We start from the raw sequence: 16,643 nt of genomic DNA, 5'->3' as shown, positions 1-16,643 counted from the left end.
ACAAGACCTGGTATTAATCCGGGCTTTGCCACTTCTAAAACTCCGTGGTCCTCAGACACAGCGCTTCAAATTCTGTGGTCTCATTTTCGTTTTTAGTCACGTTGGAGGACTAAACTAGAAGGAGCTTTCTACCTACAATTCCAGTCTAGGCTCTTAGGACAGTTCCTGAATTCTACCTTTCCGCCCTCAGGTTTCGGACCACTTGGTACAGTCCAGTTGTGCTCCACCCCATCTCTCTACAGACATGGCCTGGGCGGGGTTGGGCCTCACATCACGTGGGTGGGACTAGCTCACGGGTGTCTGAGCCTCTGTGGCTCCTCCCTTGTCCCACGCCGGGGGCTGCTGCGTAGGCGCGTCCTGGGAGACTGGCTTTACACCTGGTGCTTGTGGTGACTTTGCATGTTTCGATTCCGGTGCAGGTACTGAGTTTTGTAGATCAGAGACGAACGAAGTAACCCCAAAGGCTTGCAGAGACTCGAGGCCTGTGGATCTGCGTGAGTAACTCCCCCGAAAACAGTAGGAGGGGGTGGGGTTTAAAGGAGACGATACTAAGGACTTAGATCGCTAAGGAGCCGGGCAGGTAAGAATGGCGTGGTCTGCGTACCTGGAACTCAGCAATATGCCGGGCTTCTCGCTCAAGCTCGGCCTCCTTTGGGTGACCATGGTCACACACCCTCTCCATCTTGACCTCCTCCTCTCTCCTCTCCCACGGGATTGTGGAAGAGCCCGAGAAGAGGAGCCCCCTAGGAACTCGACCTCCAGCCCTTCCTGCATGGAGCGGGCCCTCGGCCCAATAAGTGACCGGTGGGTGGAAAGGCGATGATCTTTTCTCTACCCCCTCGTTTGCTCCGCCCTAGTGGAATCAATAACTGGTAGAGTTTTCCTGCTCCTCTAAAGTAAATGGATTGCCTTAGATCTTTTAAGCACGTCCATTCTATGAGTCTGTTTCTGTGAAATCTACTCCTTCCCAGCTCGGACCTCGGAATGTATTTGTATTCCTAGAAGGGTATTGAGAATGGGAGTGATAATTCTATTGGGAGGGATGGAGTGACTGACACCTTTGTGGATTTATAAACTGTGGGGAAAGATAAACAAATCCTACCGGTGTTTAAAAGTTTGGAACTCTCATTACTCATGGTCCTTTTGTAGAGTCCAAAATGGGGGAAAGGGTACTGGATTGTAGGTAGGTGTTAGGATCATTAAAATCAATTTCTGTTTTCAGCCACTTACTACTTCCGAGCTTGGACAAGACACTTCCTTTTCCTAAATCTCAGTTTCCTTGCCAGTAAAGAGAGAGGATCCCACTAAAATTTACATGATCAGAATCTCCCTCAGTTTTGATTCCAGTACAGTTTAACAAAGAAGCACCTACTATGCATGAGGCCTTGTAGCAGATATCTTGCAAAGACGAAAGAATGGCTCAGATCATGCCCACATTCTTCATAGATTCTACTTTTTGGGAAAGTGATCCATCCATACTTAAATGTTTTGGGGTCAAATGGGTCACATAAAAAAATCACAATAGTGATTAGTAAATGCTTGCTGAATGAATTCTGATGAATAATAATTTGTATTTTAAGCTTTTCAAGTCAGTCATTTCACAAGCATTTTTAAAGCACTATATTAAGGTATACAGCTATGTGGTCCAGTGGATACAACACTGGATTTAGAGTTCAGATGTTGCCTCAGAAAACAACAAAATGGGGTGCTGAAGAATTGGACACTATGAAATAAATGGTGTTGAGCTTTAGAAATACAGAAAGACAAATGAAAAATGTCCCTATTAGGTTATAATAATGTACTTTCTACTTAGTAGCCTCCTGAGGGAGAATAGTCTACCCATTTTACAGACTCAGCCAGTGTCTTGAATGGTATTGAACTCAGATTAATTTCAAGGCCAGACTACTTTCTACTATTAGATTGCTTTAGCATATCTCAGGGAGCCAGCCACTTAGGCAAACCTCCCTTAAACCTGAGGTATACTCAAGAAGTGATAAGGGTTGAATAAATCCATATCTGAAGAACCATGCTGTAATAGGCAAGTGTTCTTGACAGATACTTAACATGAGCTTTCTAAACTTTTTATAAGTTAATTTTAAAGTGTGGCTTAAGATTTCTAATAATACTAGAGGGAATATGGCATAAAATGACTTAATCTAAATGGTAAAATGACGGACCTTCCTTCCAGTCGTTGGGATGAGATGATGGGAATGCTATGTGTTTTGGATTAAAATATTGAAGCCATAAAATCTAGGATTAGAAAGAGGCCCATGAAGATGGAATGTATTCTTATTATTTCTTAGTGCAAACATTAAACTGCTAAATAGATTCACAGGCTCATCAAAAGCTAAAAAGGTTACTTTTAATAGCAAAATAGACAATCCCTTTTCATCAATCAGCCAATTGATCAATAATATTAATGAAACACTGTGTTCAAACTCTTAATGCTTGCTCAGACTATAAAGGGCAGCTAGATAGCACTGTGGATGGAGTCAAAGTCAAGAATATTCATCTTCTATCTTCCCGACTTCTAATCTAATCTCAAACTGTAATCTAACCTGTGTGACCTTGGGCAACTAATTTTACTCTTTGCCTCAGTTCCTTGTCTATAAAATGAGTTGGAGAAGGAAATGGCAAACCATTTCAGTGTCTTTGTCAAGAAAATCTCAAATGGGATCACAAAGAGGAAGGAGCAACATAACAGACTGTGACCCTTGCTTTTTGACTTTATTTTCCTCTCTTCTGGATCATTCCTCCTGCCCAGAGAACATTTCTTATAACAATTTTTAAAAATTAGGAAGAAGAGGGGGATAGAAAATTAAGCAGTCTCATTATAGACAGTGTTCATAGCTTTTCTTTGTGATCAAACTTGGTCTTTGTAATTTTGCAACATTCATTTTTAGTTATTTTCTGGTTGATGATCTTTCAGTTTATAGTGTTATATTGTGTATATTTATAGATTAGTTTAAAATCACACATTTAATCTCAATTATTCAATAGAAAATATGAGCCAGACATTTTGCAAGAAGCTGAGGATAAACTAAAAGGAAAAACTAGAAATTGAAAGGAAAAAAAAATACTCCCTTCTTTTAAAAAGCTTGCAACTTATTGAGGAGAATAAATAGAAAGTTTAAATACAGAATTTAAAAAAAAAAAAAAAAAAAAAAGCAATTTCTAGGGTCAAGTTACTAACAATCCAAAGAGGGAAATATGGACAGATTATAAATTAATCTGAGTTTTGAAGGAATCTGGAGATTGTAAGGGAGGACTAAGAAAAGGAAGTGCATTCTAACTTTGGAGGATGGATGAGAAAGGAGAAAATCATGTAGATGATTTTGACTGAGTGACCTTTTGAGTTTAAATTGGTTTAAGAGGCTGAAAATAGATAAGTATACCAATGTAACTAATTAACTAGGAAAACACATAGAGTTCCCAGATAGAAAGTTATTAGTAGGAAATCACAAGAATAGTAAATAGTGCTGTTGGGGAGTTAATAGACTTTTCAGTAGTAGTTGAAGTAAGGATTTGCTTAAAAAGTAGAGACAATATAGTGTCACGGTAAATATAGAGTGATGGACCAAAAGTCAGGAATTTTTGTGGTTCAGTCAACTCTTTGTGACCCCATTTGGGGCTTTCTAGGCAAAGATATTGAAGTGATTTACTGTTTTCCTTCTCCAGGTTATTTTATGGATGAAGAGCTGAGGCAAAGAGTAAAATTATATCCCTAGAGTTGTATAGCTAGTAGGCATTAGAAGCTGGATTTTAATTTATTTTCGGCAAGCCAGATGCACGATCCCCTGTGCCACCTAGCTGCTTAAGCTTAGATCAGGGGATATTAAAATTGAATGTGTGAACTTTTTTCCTTTTAATTTTCAATAACAGCATAATTATTTTATAATTCTATGTTTAGAGTTTACAAACATCCCAAGAAAGTTCAAAAGTTTCACTAAACTGCACACATTCTCATTACTTATGATCTTTTGATTGCCACCTTTAATATAATTTTCTCAATCCTCATCTTCCTTGACCTTCTTTTAAGCTTTGACACTGTTAATTATCCTCCTGTCCTTGATAGTCTTAAGTTTTCCTGATACTTGATACTTTCTTCACTTTTGTTCTCTATTTCAATCTCCTTTTCTAGATCTTCATCCTTTTCACCATAACCTGCTAACTTTGGTTGCATCCCAAAGTTTCTCCCTCCTTCCCTTATGCTATTACTCTTATTGAACTTCATGGATTCAATCATTACCTCTTTATGGATAAGTCTATCCAACCCTGACCTCTCCTGATTTCCATTCTCTGATGTCCAACTGTTTATTAGACATCTTGAACAAAATGTCCTGTAGACTCAACACATCCACCATCCTTGGAGTTACTGAGGATTGCATCCTGGGTATTATCCTTAGCTCTTCACTGGTACTCCCTAACACTCCCACCCACCCCAAGGCAATTCGTTGTTATTTCCTATAGATTTTACCTTCACAACATCTGTCCTGAAACTCTTATTGTTTGGTGCATATGGGTTATAACTGGACTATTATAGTTACTTTTTGTTTGGTTTCCTTGACTCAAGTCTTTCCCCTCTCTAGACAGCTACCAGAGTGGTACTTCTGAAACAAAATTCTCTTTCCCTCCCCCATCTTCTTTTTCTGTTGCTCACTTTCTCTCCTTTTTCTCTGACTCTCATACATATACACACAAACCTGCTGCTTCTCTGTAAATTTCAATGGTTCTTTCCTTATTATGTCTAGGATCAGATATAAAATCCTGTGTGACTTTTAAAACTCTTAATATCACAGCTTTCTCCAGTTCCACTTTCCAGACTTGTTTTACTTTGCTTCTCTCCACGTACTCTACTATCAAAAGACATCGGCCTTTTTGTAGGAACAAGCTATTTCATCTCTAAACTTAATGCATTTTCATTGGCTGGTCTATGTCTGGAATACTCTCTCACATACCAGCTTTTTGGCTCTCTGAATTCTTTTAAGACTCAGTTCAAGTCCATTTTCCCGAAATTTTTCCTTGTTTCTTTTATCCCATTCTCTTTGAGGCTATTCCCAGTTATTTTGTATATTTCTTGTCACATAGGTGTTTTCTTCCCATTAAATTATGAGCTTTTTGAAAGCAGGAATTATTTTTGCCTTTTAAAAAAATATATATTAGCATCTGCTAGGTGATACAATAAATCGAGTCTTGGACTTGGAGTGAGGAAGGTCTGAATTCAATTCTCCCTTAGATATTTAGTAAATATGTGAACCTAGCAACTCAGCCTTTCAGCTTTAGTTTCTTTATCTAAAATAGGGATGGTACAGTATCTATTTCACAGGACTGTAAAGATAACATGAGAACATATATGACTTTGCAAACCTTAAAGTAATAAATGCTAGCTGTTATTGTTGTTGTATCCCTACCACTTTACACAATGTTTGGCACATAAGAAACACATGCTTGTTTCCTTCCTTCTTTTACCAGCCTTTGCCAAAAATTCATAGAATCATGGCAAGAACTTCAAAAAATTTAATAGTAAACTTCTTGAAGCCAAGAAATGTTTGAATTCTACATTTTTATCTTTAGTATTTAATGCTTGTTGATTTATTGGACCTTCGATTAAAGATCATCTTTTTTTTTTTTTTAATTATAAATTTTTTTGACAGTATAGATGCATGAGTAATTTTTTTTTTTTATAACATTATCCCTTGTATTCATTTTTCCAAATTATCTCCTCCCTCCCTCTACTCCCACCCCTAGATGACAGGCAATCCCATACATTTTACGTGTGTTACAATATAACCTAGATATAATATATGTGTGTAAATCCCATTTTCTTGTTGCACATTAAGTATTAGATTCCGAAGGTATAAGTAACCTGGGTAGATAGACAGTAGTGCTAACAATTTACATTCACTTCCCAGTGTTCCTTCTCTGGGTGTAGTTGTTTCTGTCCATCATTGATCAACTGGAAGTGAGTTGGATCTTCTTTATGTTGAAGATTTCCACTTCCATCAGAATACATCTTCATACAACATTGAAGTGTACAGCGATCTTCTGGTTCTTTATTCATTTCACTCAGTATCAGTTGATGTAATTCTCTCCAAGCCTCTCTGTATTCCTCCTGCTGGTCATTTCTTACAGAGCAATAATATTCCATAACCTTCATATACCATAATTTACCCAACCATTCTCCAATTGATGGACAAAAGATCATCTTTTCAAACTGATTACTCATAAAATGGAAACTCATCAGTTTGGGAACATTATTTTACATTCCTTATTTTTCTTTTTATAAAGTGCTATGGAGTTTTAATACCAGAGGGAAACACATTAGTTTTGTGTTCCAGATTCTACTTGGTCTATATTAGTGAACTATCTTTTTTTTTTTTTTTTCCTTTTTCTCAGATTAAAGAGAAACATATGAGGACCCCAGAAGCCAGAAAAGGAGGCATTGGCACTGGACTAAAAAGTGGTTGAACTATATAAAGCATCACTTAGAATTTAAAGTAGAAAAAAATGAATCTGGAAAGGGACAGCACAGCATCTAAAAGCATTTTTGATATGGACTATGCTTCATGGAAAATCCGTTTAACATTAGTGGTGGCCGGTTTTTTGTTCTATCTGGGTGTCTTTGTGGTCTGCCATCAGCTCTCTTCCTGTCTTAATGCCACCTATCGATCTCTTGTACCTAAGGAGAAGGTCTTCTGGAATCTTGCTGCCACCCGAGCTGTTTTTGGAGTTCAAAGCTCCATTGCTGGTCTATGGGCTTTGCTTGTAGACCCTGTTCTTTCTGCTGATAAAGGATATTCACAACAGAACTGGTGCTGGTTTAATATTGCAACTGCAACTGGCTTCTTTTTCTTTGAAAATGCTGCTGTTCATGTTTCAAATTTGGTTTTCTGGACTTTTGACATGTTCTTAGTAGTGCATCATCTTTTTGCCTTTCTCGGATTTCTTGGATTAGTGATCAGTCTCAGAGCTGGCCACTATCTAGCCATGACAACTCTGCTACTGGAGATGAGTACCCCTTTTACTTGTATCTCCTGGATGCTTTTAAAGGTAAGTATTTGAAAGTATGACACTTATTAATGCTACTTAGAGATGTCATGATAGGGTAAAGGCCACAGCAAGGATATTTATTTATTTATTTATTTATTTTTTTTCCTTTCCATTTATATATATATATATATATTATAATATTATCCCTTGTATTCATTTTTCCAAATTACCCCCCCTCCCTCTATTCCCTCCCCCCGACGACAGGCAATACCATACATCCTACATGTGTTACAATATAGTCTAGGTACAATACATGTGTGTGAATATCATTTTCTTGTTGCACAATAAACATTAGAATCCGAAGGTACATGCAACCTGGGCAGACAGATATTAGTGCTAACAATTTTCATTCCCCTCCCAGTGTTTCTTCTCTGGGTGTAGCTACCTCTGTCCATCATTGATCAACTGGAAGTGAGTTGGATCTTTATGTTGAAGATTTCCACTTCCATCAGAATACATCCTCATACAGTATTGTTGTTGAAGTGTACAGTGATCTTCTGGTTCTGCTCATTTCACTCAGCATCAGTTGATTTAAGTCTCTCCAGGCCTCTCTATATTCCTCCTGCTGGTCATTTCTTACCGAGCAATAATATTCCATAACCTTCATATACCACAATTTACCCAACCATTCTCCAACTGATGGACATCCATTCATCTTCCAGTTTCTAGCTACAACAAAAAGAGCTGCCACAAACATTTTGGCACATATATGTTTCTTTCCGCTCTTTAGTATTTCTTTGGGATATAATCCCAGTAGTAGCGCTGCTGGGTCAAAGGGTATGCACAGTTTGATAACTTTTTGGGCATAATTCCAGATTGCTCTCCAGAATGGCTGGATTCTTTCACAACTCCACCAGCAATGTATTAGTGTCCCAATTTCCCCACATCCCCTCCAACATTTGTCATTATTTGTTCCTGTCATCTTAGCCAATCTGACAGGTGTGTAGTGGTATCTCAGAGTGGTCTTAATTTGCATTTCTCTGATCAGTAGTTATTTGGAACACTCTTTCATGTGAGTGGATATAGTTTCAATTTCTTCCTCTGAGAATTGTCTGTTCATATCCTTTGACCATTTATCAATTGGAGAATGGTTCGGTTTCTTATAAATTAGGGTCAGTTCTCTATATATTTTGGAAATGAGACCTTTGTCAGAACCTTTGTTTTTAAAAATATTTTCCCAATTTGTTACTTCCCTTCTAATCTTGTTTGCATTAGTATTATTTGTACAGAAACTTTTTAGTTTGATGTAATCAAATCTTCTATTTTGTGATCAATAATGATCTCTAGTTCTCCTCTGGTCATAAATTCCTTCCTCCTCCACAAGTCTGAGAGGTAGATTATCCTCTGTTCCTCTAATCTATTTATTATCTCCCTCTTTATGCCTAAATCATGGACCCATTTTGATCTTATCTTGGTATATGGTGTTAAGTGTGGATCCATATCTAATTTCTGCCATACTGATTTCCAGTTTTCCCAACAGTTTTTTCCGAATAATGAATTTTTATCCCTAATGTTGGAATCTTTGGGTTTGTCAAAGATTAGATTGCTATAGATGTACCCTTTTTTGTCCTTTGTATCTAATCTGTTCCACTGATCTACCGGTCTATTTCTTAGCCAATACCAAATGGTTTTGGTGACTGCTGCTATATAATATAGCTTTAGATCAGGTACACTTAGACCACCTTCCTCTGAGTTTTTTTTCATTAGTTCCTTTGCAATTCTTGACCTTTTATTCTTCCATATGAATTTTGTTGTTATTTTTTCTAGGTCATTAAAATAGTTTCTTGGGAGTCTGATTGGTATAGCACTAAATAAATAGATTAGTTTGGGGAGTATTGTCATCTTTATTATATTCGCTCGGCCTATCCAAGAGCACTGAATGTCTTTCCAATTATTTAAATCTGATTTTATTTTTGTGGCAAGTGTTTTGTAATTTTTCTCATATAATTCCTGACTTTTCTTTGGTAGATGAATTCCCAAATATTTTATACTCTCAACATTTGTTTGGAATGGAATTTCTCTTTGTATCTCTACAGCAAGGATATTTAAAGAGAAGTGATAATTATGGAAATTGGCATTTATGTAGTCCTTTTATGTTTGTTACATAAAATATGACATTTATGTAGCAGAGCACTTTACATGTGCAAGAAACTTTTTAAGATAGATACTTTAAATGAGGAAGCTGAAGATCAGAGAGATTAAGTGCCTTGATGCAAAAGTAGCTCTACGTTAGGAATCATATCATGAGTTTGTGTCCTGGCCTTGACATTTATTAAATGTAAAACATTGAAATAGTTGCAACACTTTTGAATTTTTCTGTGAAGTAAGGCTTTTTGAAGGAAAAGCACTTTCTAAAGCTTAAAGACCTATGCAGGTTATGATCCAGTACTGTCATTATGGTTCCTCAGGAGAACAATGTACTTAGCAGTAGGTTCACTTCTGTTTGATTCCATTTTATTTGTCTGTATGTAGAATCCTATGAAAGAAGTAATCCCAAATAGAAAGATTTGGATGGTAGAAAAAATTTTTGTGGTAAAAAGAGGACTAGCCTCTGAGTTAACATGTAAGTTTAAATCTAAATTTAGCTTCATAATTGATTTCAAATTACCTAATTTGCAGTTTTTTATCACGTTACTAAAAAACCTCTATTAGATACTGTTTGCAGGTAGGAGCCTCTACAGTCTGGCTTCAATCGGCCCTTGAAGCCTTTTTTTACATTCTCCTTCATCAAATATAAAGAATTCAGAGACATTCTCACCAAACTAAACGAACAATCTTTTTTTTCTCGTCTTGCAAACTTCTGTGCTCCTGCGTTTGTACAAGTCATACGTCTTCCAACTCCTCTAACACTCCTTCCCTTATGCAATCCTTGCTTTCTACCCCATCTCTAGCACCTTGAGAATGAGTTCTCCTCAGATTTTCTTGGAGTATTTTGTTTTTTTTTTACCACTTTGTTTTTTACTGTTTCAGACTTATTTGTGTGCATGCTATATTCCTCTTATTGAATGATTAGCTTGAATCTCTCCATTACTAAGGTATTGCATATATAACATGTACTTAGCAGGTACTTAATAAATATAAAATAGGAATGATTTTAAATTTATTGGAAAAAAGTGTTGATAGCATGATATTAAAACATTATCACTTTATTTTTACTGTTGCAGGCTGGCTGGTCTGATTCTCTGTTTTGGAAGGTAAACCAGTGGTTGATGATTCACATGTTTCATGGACGCATGTTTTTGACTTACCACATGTGGTGGGTATGCTTTCAGCACTGGGATGACCTACTGAACAGTCTAGCTCTTCCACACCTTGCACTTTTCCTTGTTGGACTGGCTCTTCTTACGTTAATTATTAACCCATACTGGACACACAAGAAGACTCAGCAGCTGCTTAATCCAGTGGATTGGAACTTTGCACATTCAGTACCAAAAAACAGTCAATCTGTAAAAGTGAATGGCCAGACTCTCCAAAGGAAGAAGCAGTAATTTTGTTGGGACAATTAAGGGCCTGCTAAGAACTGAAAAATAAATGGGACACATACTGTGTGAAAGTCTAAGAAAATTCTTTTACAATTAGTAACAAACTGGTGAATAGTTATTTGTTTTGATTTTTGCATTTTCTTGATATTAATTTTGAAGTAGCCATAAAGTATTTTGTTTTTATTTTTAAACCTCACTTTACTTTTATAAGTGGATTTTGCCTCATAACAAGTTCTTTTGGCTTCCAGGGTTCAATGCAGTAAAGTTTACCCATATTGGGTTCATTAGTGTAGCATTAAGAAATGTGAGGCATGAATGAAATTTAGAGTCACTCGATAAATTTTTCTTTTCATGTAAGGAACTTTTAGGTTGTGGATTAACTTTGAGTCAAGCATATATTTTCTATTCTTGTTTTTAAAAAAAAAAATTGTCATAAGGAACTCAAATTATGGATTAACTTTGAGTCACCATCTATTTTCTGTTCTTGTTTTCCAAAATTTTCCTTTTTTCATAAGGAACTCTTATTGTGGGCTAACTTTGAGTCAGCATTTATTTTCTGTTCTTGTTTTCATACAGTAATGTGATTTGTAGCCTTATTTAAAATTAGTAACATTTTAAATTCCACATGTGCAACAGTGTCATCTAGTGGCAAAATGAAACATGAATCGATTGATTCATTTATTTAAGATTTAGAAGACTAAACATGGAGAGAAATAATGGAATGAAATGAAGGAATTTTATTATGGAGTTGGAATTTTTATGCAAGTATTTGAAGGAACTAAATGCATATTAAGAGATGTGTAAAGTTTCTCATTCATACAATTTTGTTATGAATTTGCACCCCAAAAGCAGGTTATTCACAGTATCATAATTCATTTAAATTCTGTTTAATATTCTACAAGACAATGAAGTAGTTTCTTTTCTTTCTTTTTTTTTTTTTTTTTTGGACAAGTCTATTTCTTCAGGTGAATCCCTCAACTGAAGGCAAAATTGAGTAGTAATAATTATCTGATATTATGAATACATTAACTTTAATATTTTTCTCCAAGATATATCTTTCTATTCCTTTAATATAGAATGATTTTATTTTTTATTTGGCTTAACTACTCAGTGATTATTTATTGTAAAACAAATGGTGATGTGGAAAGTATTTAATTTTTCTAAGTTTTTTTTTTTTTTAAGATTGTGTTATCAAGACTGCCTGTCAAAATTGTCAAAATATTAGTTTCCTTATTTAAGTAAGGCAAAATACTAAAAGTACTGTTGTACTAAAATATATTTAAAGTTAACTCTAGTTTATAGTTGTTTAAATGTCCATAATCATTGGTATACATGAACAGGATCTGTGATTTCATTTATCTAGGAAATTCTTTATTAATGTAGGCCAACCCCTTTTCTTCAACCTATAACGTTAGAGAAAAGTATAGAACATTGAAGTTACCTCAGTAGTAGGTATCAGTTGTGTCAGAGATAGGACTTGAATCCAAGTCTTCTGACTCTGAAACCAGTTGTCTTCCATGATGCCATTTTAAGGGAAAAGAGTTGAAGGGAAAACTTTTTTTAAATTGATATTGTAAGAGTTAAATGTAATTTTGTAATATTTTAGCTTTTCTTGCTGAATTATACTTCAAATAATTCAAGAATCCATTTTGTCAACAGCAGTTCCTTCCATTGAAGCACTTGGGTAGTACAGTGCTTAGCATTCTGGACCCAAAGTTAGAAAGACACTTCACTAACCATGTTATCCTGGGCAACTCGCTTAACCTCTGTGTGCCTCAGTTTCCTCATCTACAATCTAGAGAAAATAATAGCACCTATCTTTCAGAGTCATTGTAAGGATGCTATATTTTTAAGCAATTTACGAACCTTAGCATGCTATATAAATGCTGCTCTTTTGTTGAAAAAAAAAAAAAAAAAACTTAGTCATAATCCCTATGGTACTCGGTGTTTCTAAACTTAAGATAGTTGATTTCTAGGTGATGAAATATTCTTCCACTGCCACAAAACTCAGCCTTTTCAGCATGTCCAAACATTCCAGAGCTGGTGTTTCACGAAAATAACCTTTGAAACCTTCAGGTTATCCCCATACTGAGCCAAGGCATCAAAGGACCTCAATTAATGAAAGATGAATTGTTAGAAAAGAAGTTTTAAAGTAATTTTATGTGTATCTTTCTCTCTCTAGAGAGTAAATCTGGTTCTGAATGAATCATCCCTGAGCTACTTCTTAAGTTCAAATCTCATTTATATTGTATTTGTAGGGATAGTCTCAAGGATTCTTGGCCACATTTTGCTTATACCAACTCTCCTCTTCTCATACTTGATTGTGTAACTAGCTGTTCCTGTTGCCCAATTTTTTTAATATTTAAAAATTCAAATCAAAGGAATTCAGAATTATTCAAATGTATGGTTCTTCAAGGGTTTTAAGTTTTTCCAGATTGCATTTTGTATGAAGTCACTTTACAATATTTGCATAATTAATAAGATTAAGTGAGAAGAAATATTAAATAATTTCAACATGATATAATTATTGATTTAGAATTAGGTAGGAATATGCTAAAGGTGTTTTTAAAGTGGTGATTCTAACTCTGGAAGTCATTGGTGAAATTTTAGGTTAATGTATATAAAACCTACTGATATCAAGTTAGGTTTTTTAATGGTTGAGGTTTTTAAATCTAGAGGTCATGTTAATATCTTCAAAGTACAGCTCACTAACTGCCTACTCCTCAAATGACTTGAATATTTTGTTTAATTTTAATTTATCTTTTGTGGTGCAGTCACTAATAGTATTAGCTTTCCCTTCAAAAGCAGGAAAATGCGACTTGTATTAGCAGTAGCAAGTGAAATCCCCTTTCATATATAACAATAAATTAACTTTGCTATTTATCATGGAGCTTTAGTTGTGGATATTTTATTTCTTAAAGATATAAAATATGATCAGCATTTTTGAGCAACAATAAAACTAAGTTTGCTTTGTAGTTTTTAACCTAATTGTTAACTAAACACAACAAATAATGGATCTTTGAAGAAAAGTAAAAATTATGATCAGAGAAATGTGTAATATGAAAAGAACTGAATATCTGGTAAGGTGCAGAGAGTCAGGTAGATGGTCTTAACTATTTTATTGATGTCTCATAATAGAGAGGAACAACTTCAAAATCTTAAGTGAACCCACTTGTCGTGAATTTACAGAAAGACAGAGACAGGAGTTCTACAAGTATGAATGGGTTGCAAAATGCCTCATTAGAAGGAACATTCAAGTTGATGAAATAATAGTTCCATTATATATTTTTAAATTTTTTAAAAGAATTTTAATTTCTTACCTTTATTAGGAGGGGAAGAATATAATTTCTCTAGATCATGCCATCCATTCCCCCTTTTTTGCCCTTCATACCTTGAGTCTTAATCAGTCATTTATTATGCATCTGTTATGTGCCAGGTAAAGTGCTTAATGCTAGCATACAATATACTATTGAAATATAGAGATACAAGAATAGAGACTGGCGGTCTCACTATTGTCTAATATTTAGTATCCTTATAATTATAGATAGGTCACTTAACCTAATGAAATGTTTACTACTTACATAGAAGAGCTACTATGGAAAAAGTGCTCTATAAATCATAAAGTGCCTCAGAAATGTAAATAAGTTATTAGTATCATTTTTATAAAGTAATGGACCAGCCTGTATTCCCATTTTTAAGATTCCTACTATGACTATGTCCTTTTAAATATTTCAATAAAACTATGTTTTTGTTAATACTAATTTTCTTTAATGCTTTAAGGTTTCTAAAGAGATTAACCTTCCTAAAACCTTGTGAAATATCCATGCAAACACTTTCTTGTTTAAATTGAGTTTCTTTTATTTTCTAACAATAAAGCAGGGACCTTGAGCCTTATACATGAGCCACTTAAAACTCAATCCCCTTCCCTTTTACTATGACTATTACTAGCCCTCTTCTCTTAATAAGAAAATAATAAATGTAAAAACCTTTTTTCGTAACAAAAGCATATAGTGACCCAACACAAATTCATTTATTGTCAGTATCTGAAAAAGAATGACTCATTTTGTGTCTCTAGACTCTCACTTTTGCCAAGAGGAGGAGAGCATGATTCCTCTTTTAGCTTCATGGTTGATCATTGTGTTGATCATAGTTCTCTAATTTCTCACAGTTGTTTTTCTTTGCAGTGTATAAAACTTTGTATATATGTATATGTATATATGCTTTTTCCCCTAAGAGAAGGAAATCTTCAAAACAGAGATTTTTATCTTTTTATCTCATGACATGCCTTTATCAAATATAATTGTTTCTGAGCTAGAATTAAATCTCAGCCCTCTCATGTCTCAAAAGTTCTTATCTTTTGACAAAACCATGTTTCTTTTTGCTTTGTGATATCAGTTAACTTTGCTAACTATTAAAACACTTACTCTAAGATCCCCTCCCATATCTAAATCTTATAATTTTTGAAAAGGAAGTTACTGTCCCAATGAATTTATTTATTTATTTATTTATTTCTAGTATAAAACTAAATGTATATTTTGCTGCTACAGTATTTGGGTTCTGGATGTTGTCATAAAATCTTCAAGTAATAAGTGGTTCTTTCCCCCCAACTATATATTGAAACTAAAATGCATATTATTTTATCAGAAAGGGTTGTTTGCCATTTTCAGTCATGTTCAACTCTTTGTCCATTTGGTGTATTCTTGTCAAAGAGCCAAAAAATGTTTTGCTAATTCTTTCTCCAGCTCATTTTACAGTGGATATGAGCTGCAAATGGAGACTTGCCCAGAATCACACAAGTAGTGTCTGAGGACATATTTGAACTCAGGAAGATGAATCTCTTTGATTTCAAGACAGACATTCTACATCCACTTAGCTACCTAACTACTTTTATCAGGAAGGTGATACTGCTAAAAAATAAAAATAATTTGACATTAAGTTGTGTGATTTTATATATCACATTCTAAAAATTAACACTAAAATGAGGCTACTCTCAAAATATTTCATTAAGCATAACCTCTGAAAATAAATATTAAGTAGACAGCCCTAAACTGGAAATATTACATGTCTCACTCAGACAACAGTCCTTGAGATTTTAACATCTTTTTTTCCCCACCCTCAGCCTTAATCTCCCTTAAAACTATAAGAGGTAGGTAGAGCATGAGGCAATAGCCTCAGATTAGGAGGCAGGAGAATTTCTAACAAATTTTTTGGGGGAGGGGGATAATGTACCCCTTTTCAGAATTTTATTTTTATTTTTAATATATTATGCATTAAATATATACATATGTATATGTATACACATACATGTATGTATATATGTATAGTAAATGCATAGGGTTAAAAAGAAAATCAATTGAGATAATTACCATCATCTTTTTGTTTTAAAGTACACAGACCCCAGATTAAGAATATTTGGATTAGGGACCCTAAAATCAAAACGCCAAGAAATATAGTGGCCAAGTTTAAGAACCATCAGACAAAGGAAAAGATATTGGAAGCTGCTAGAAAAAAACAATTCAGATATAGAGGATCCACAATAAGGATAACACAGGATCTAGCAGCGTCCACATTAAAAGAACGCAGGGCCTGGAACATGATATTCCGAAAGGCTAAGGAACTTGGTATGCAGCCAAGAATAACTTATCCAGCAAGAATGAGCATCGTTTTCCAGGGAAGAAGATGGACATTTAACGAAATAAATGAATTCCATCTATTTTTGATGAAAAAACCAGACCTACATAAAAGGTTTGATCTTCAAATACAGAACTCAAGAGACTTCTAAAAAAGGTAAAAAGAAATCTTGAGAACTATACTTCTGTCAAAAAAATATGTAAAGAACATATGTACAATTTGTCTTAGAAACTAGAGGTGAAAAGGAGATTATATCATAAAAAAGTATAAAGTGGTGGTACTACATCTCATGAAGAGGCAAAGGTAACCTATTATATCTGAGAGAAAGAAAGGAGGGAGATGAACATAGCGTGTATCAATAGACATTCGATTTATGGTGAAACTTCTTCCACTTCATTGAAAAGTGAAAGGGAAGGAGTAAGCTAAGGGGAAGGGAATACAGTAATTTCGAGGAAAAGGGGTAAAATAAGGGGAGGATCT

General features: G+C 34.8%; 1 protein-coding gene across 3 annotated transcripts; it reads left to right on the top strand.

Annotated features, from left to right (window-relative positions):
- The first annotated feature begins 261 nt into the window (after positions 1 to 261).
- CLN8 (CLN8 transmembrane ER and ERGIC protein) lies at positions 262 to 14,958 on the top strand. 3 transcript variants are annotated; one of them, XM_074287970.1, is made up of 3 exons: positions 262 to 494; positions 6,397 to 7,050; positions 10,215 to 14,958. In XM_074287970.1, the coding sequence occupies exons 2-3, from the start codon at positions 6,508 to 6,510 to the stop codon at positions 10,536 to 10,538; spliced, it is 867 nt and encodes a 288-aa protein (XP_074144071.1). In that variant the 5' UTR covers positions 262 to 494; positions 6,397 to 6,507; the 3' UTR covers positions 10,539 to 14,958. The 3 variants fall into 3 exon arrangements, with proteins under 3 accessions (XP_074144071.1, XP_074144073.1, XP_074144072.1); XM_074287972.1 differs by having other exon boundaries at positions 264 to 580; XM_074287971.1 differs by lacking the exon at positions 262 to 494 and adding an exon at positions 599 to 804.
- The last annotated feature ends 1,685 nt before the right edge of the window (positions 14,959 to 16,643 follow it).

This window comes from Sminthopsis crassicaudata, chromosome 2 (assembly GCF_048593235.1).
Source record: "Sminthopsis crassicaudata isolate SCR6 chromosome 2, ASM4859323v1, whole genome shotgun sequence".
Classification (NCBI taxonomy): domain Eukaryota; kingdom Metazoa; phylum Chordata; class Mammalia; order Dasyuromorphia; family Dasyuridae; genus Sminthopsis; species Sminthopsis crassicaudata.
The sequence above is the reverse complement of the archived record's forward strand: the minus strand, read 5'-3'. Positions and strand labels throughout refer to the sequence as shown.

Coding starts and splice junctions, on each gene's coding strand:
- CLN8 (XM_074287970.1), top strand. CDS start 6,508: ATGAATCTGGAAAGGGACAGCACAGCATCTAAAAGCATTTTTGATATG. Junction 7,051..10,214: donor TCTCCTGGATGCTTTTAAAG/GTAAGTATTTGA, acceptor TTACTGTTGCAG/GCTGGCTGGTCTGATTCTCT.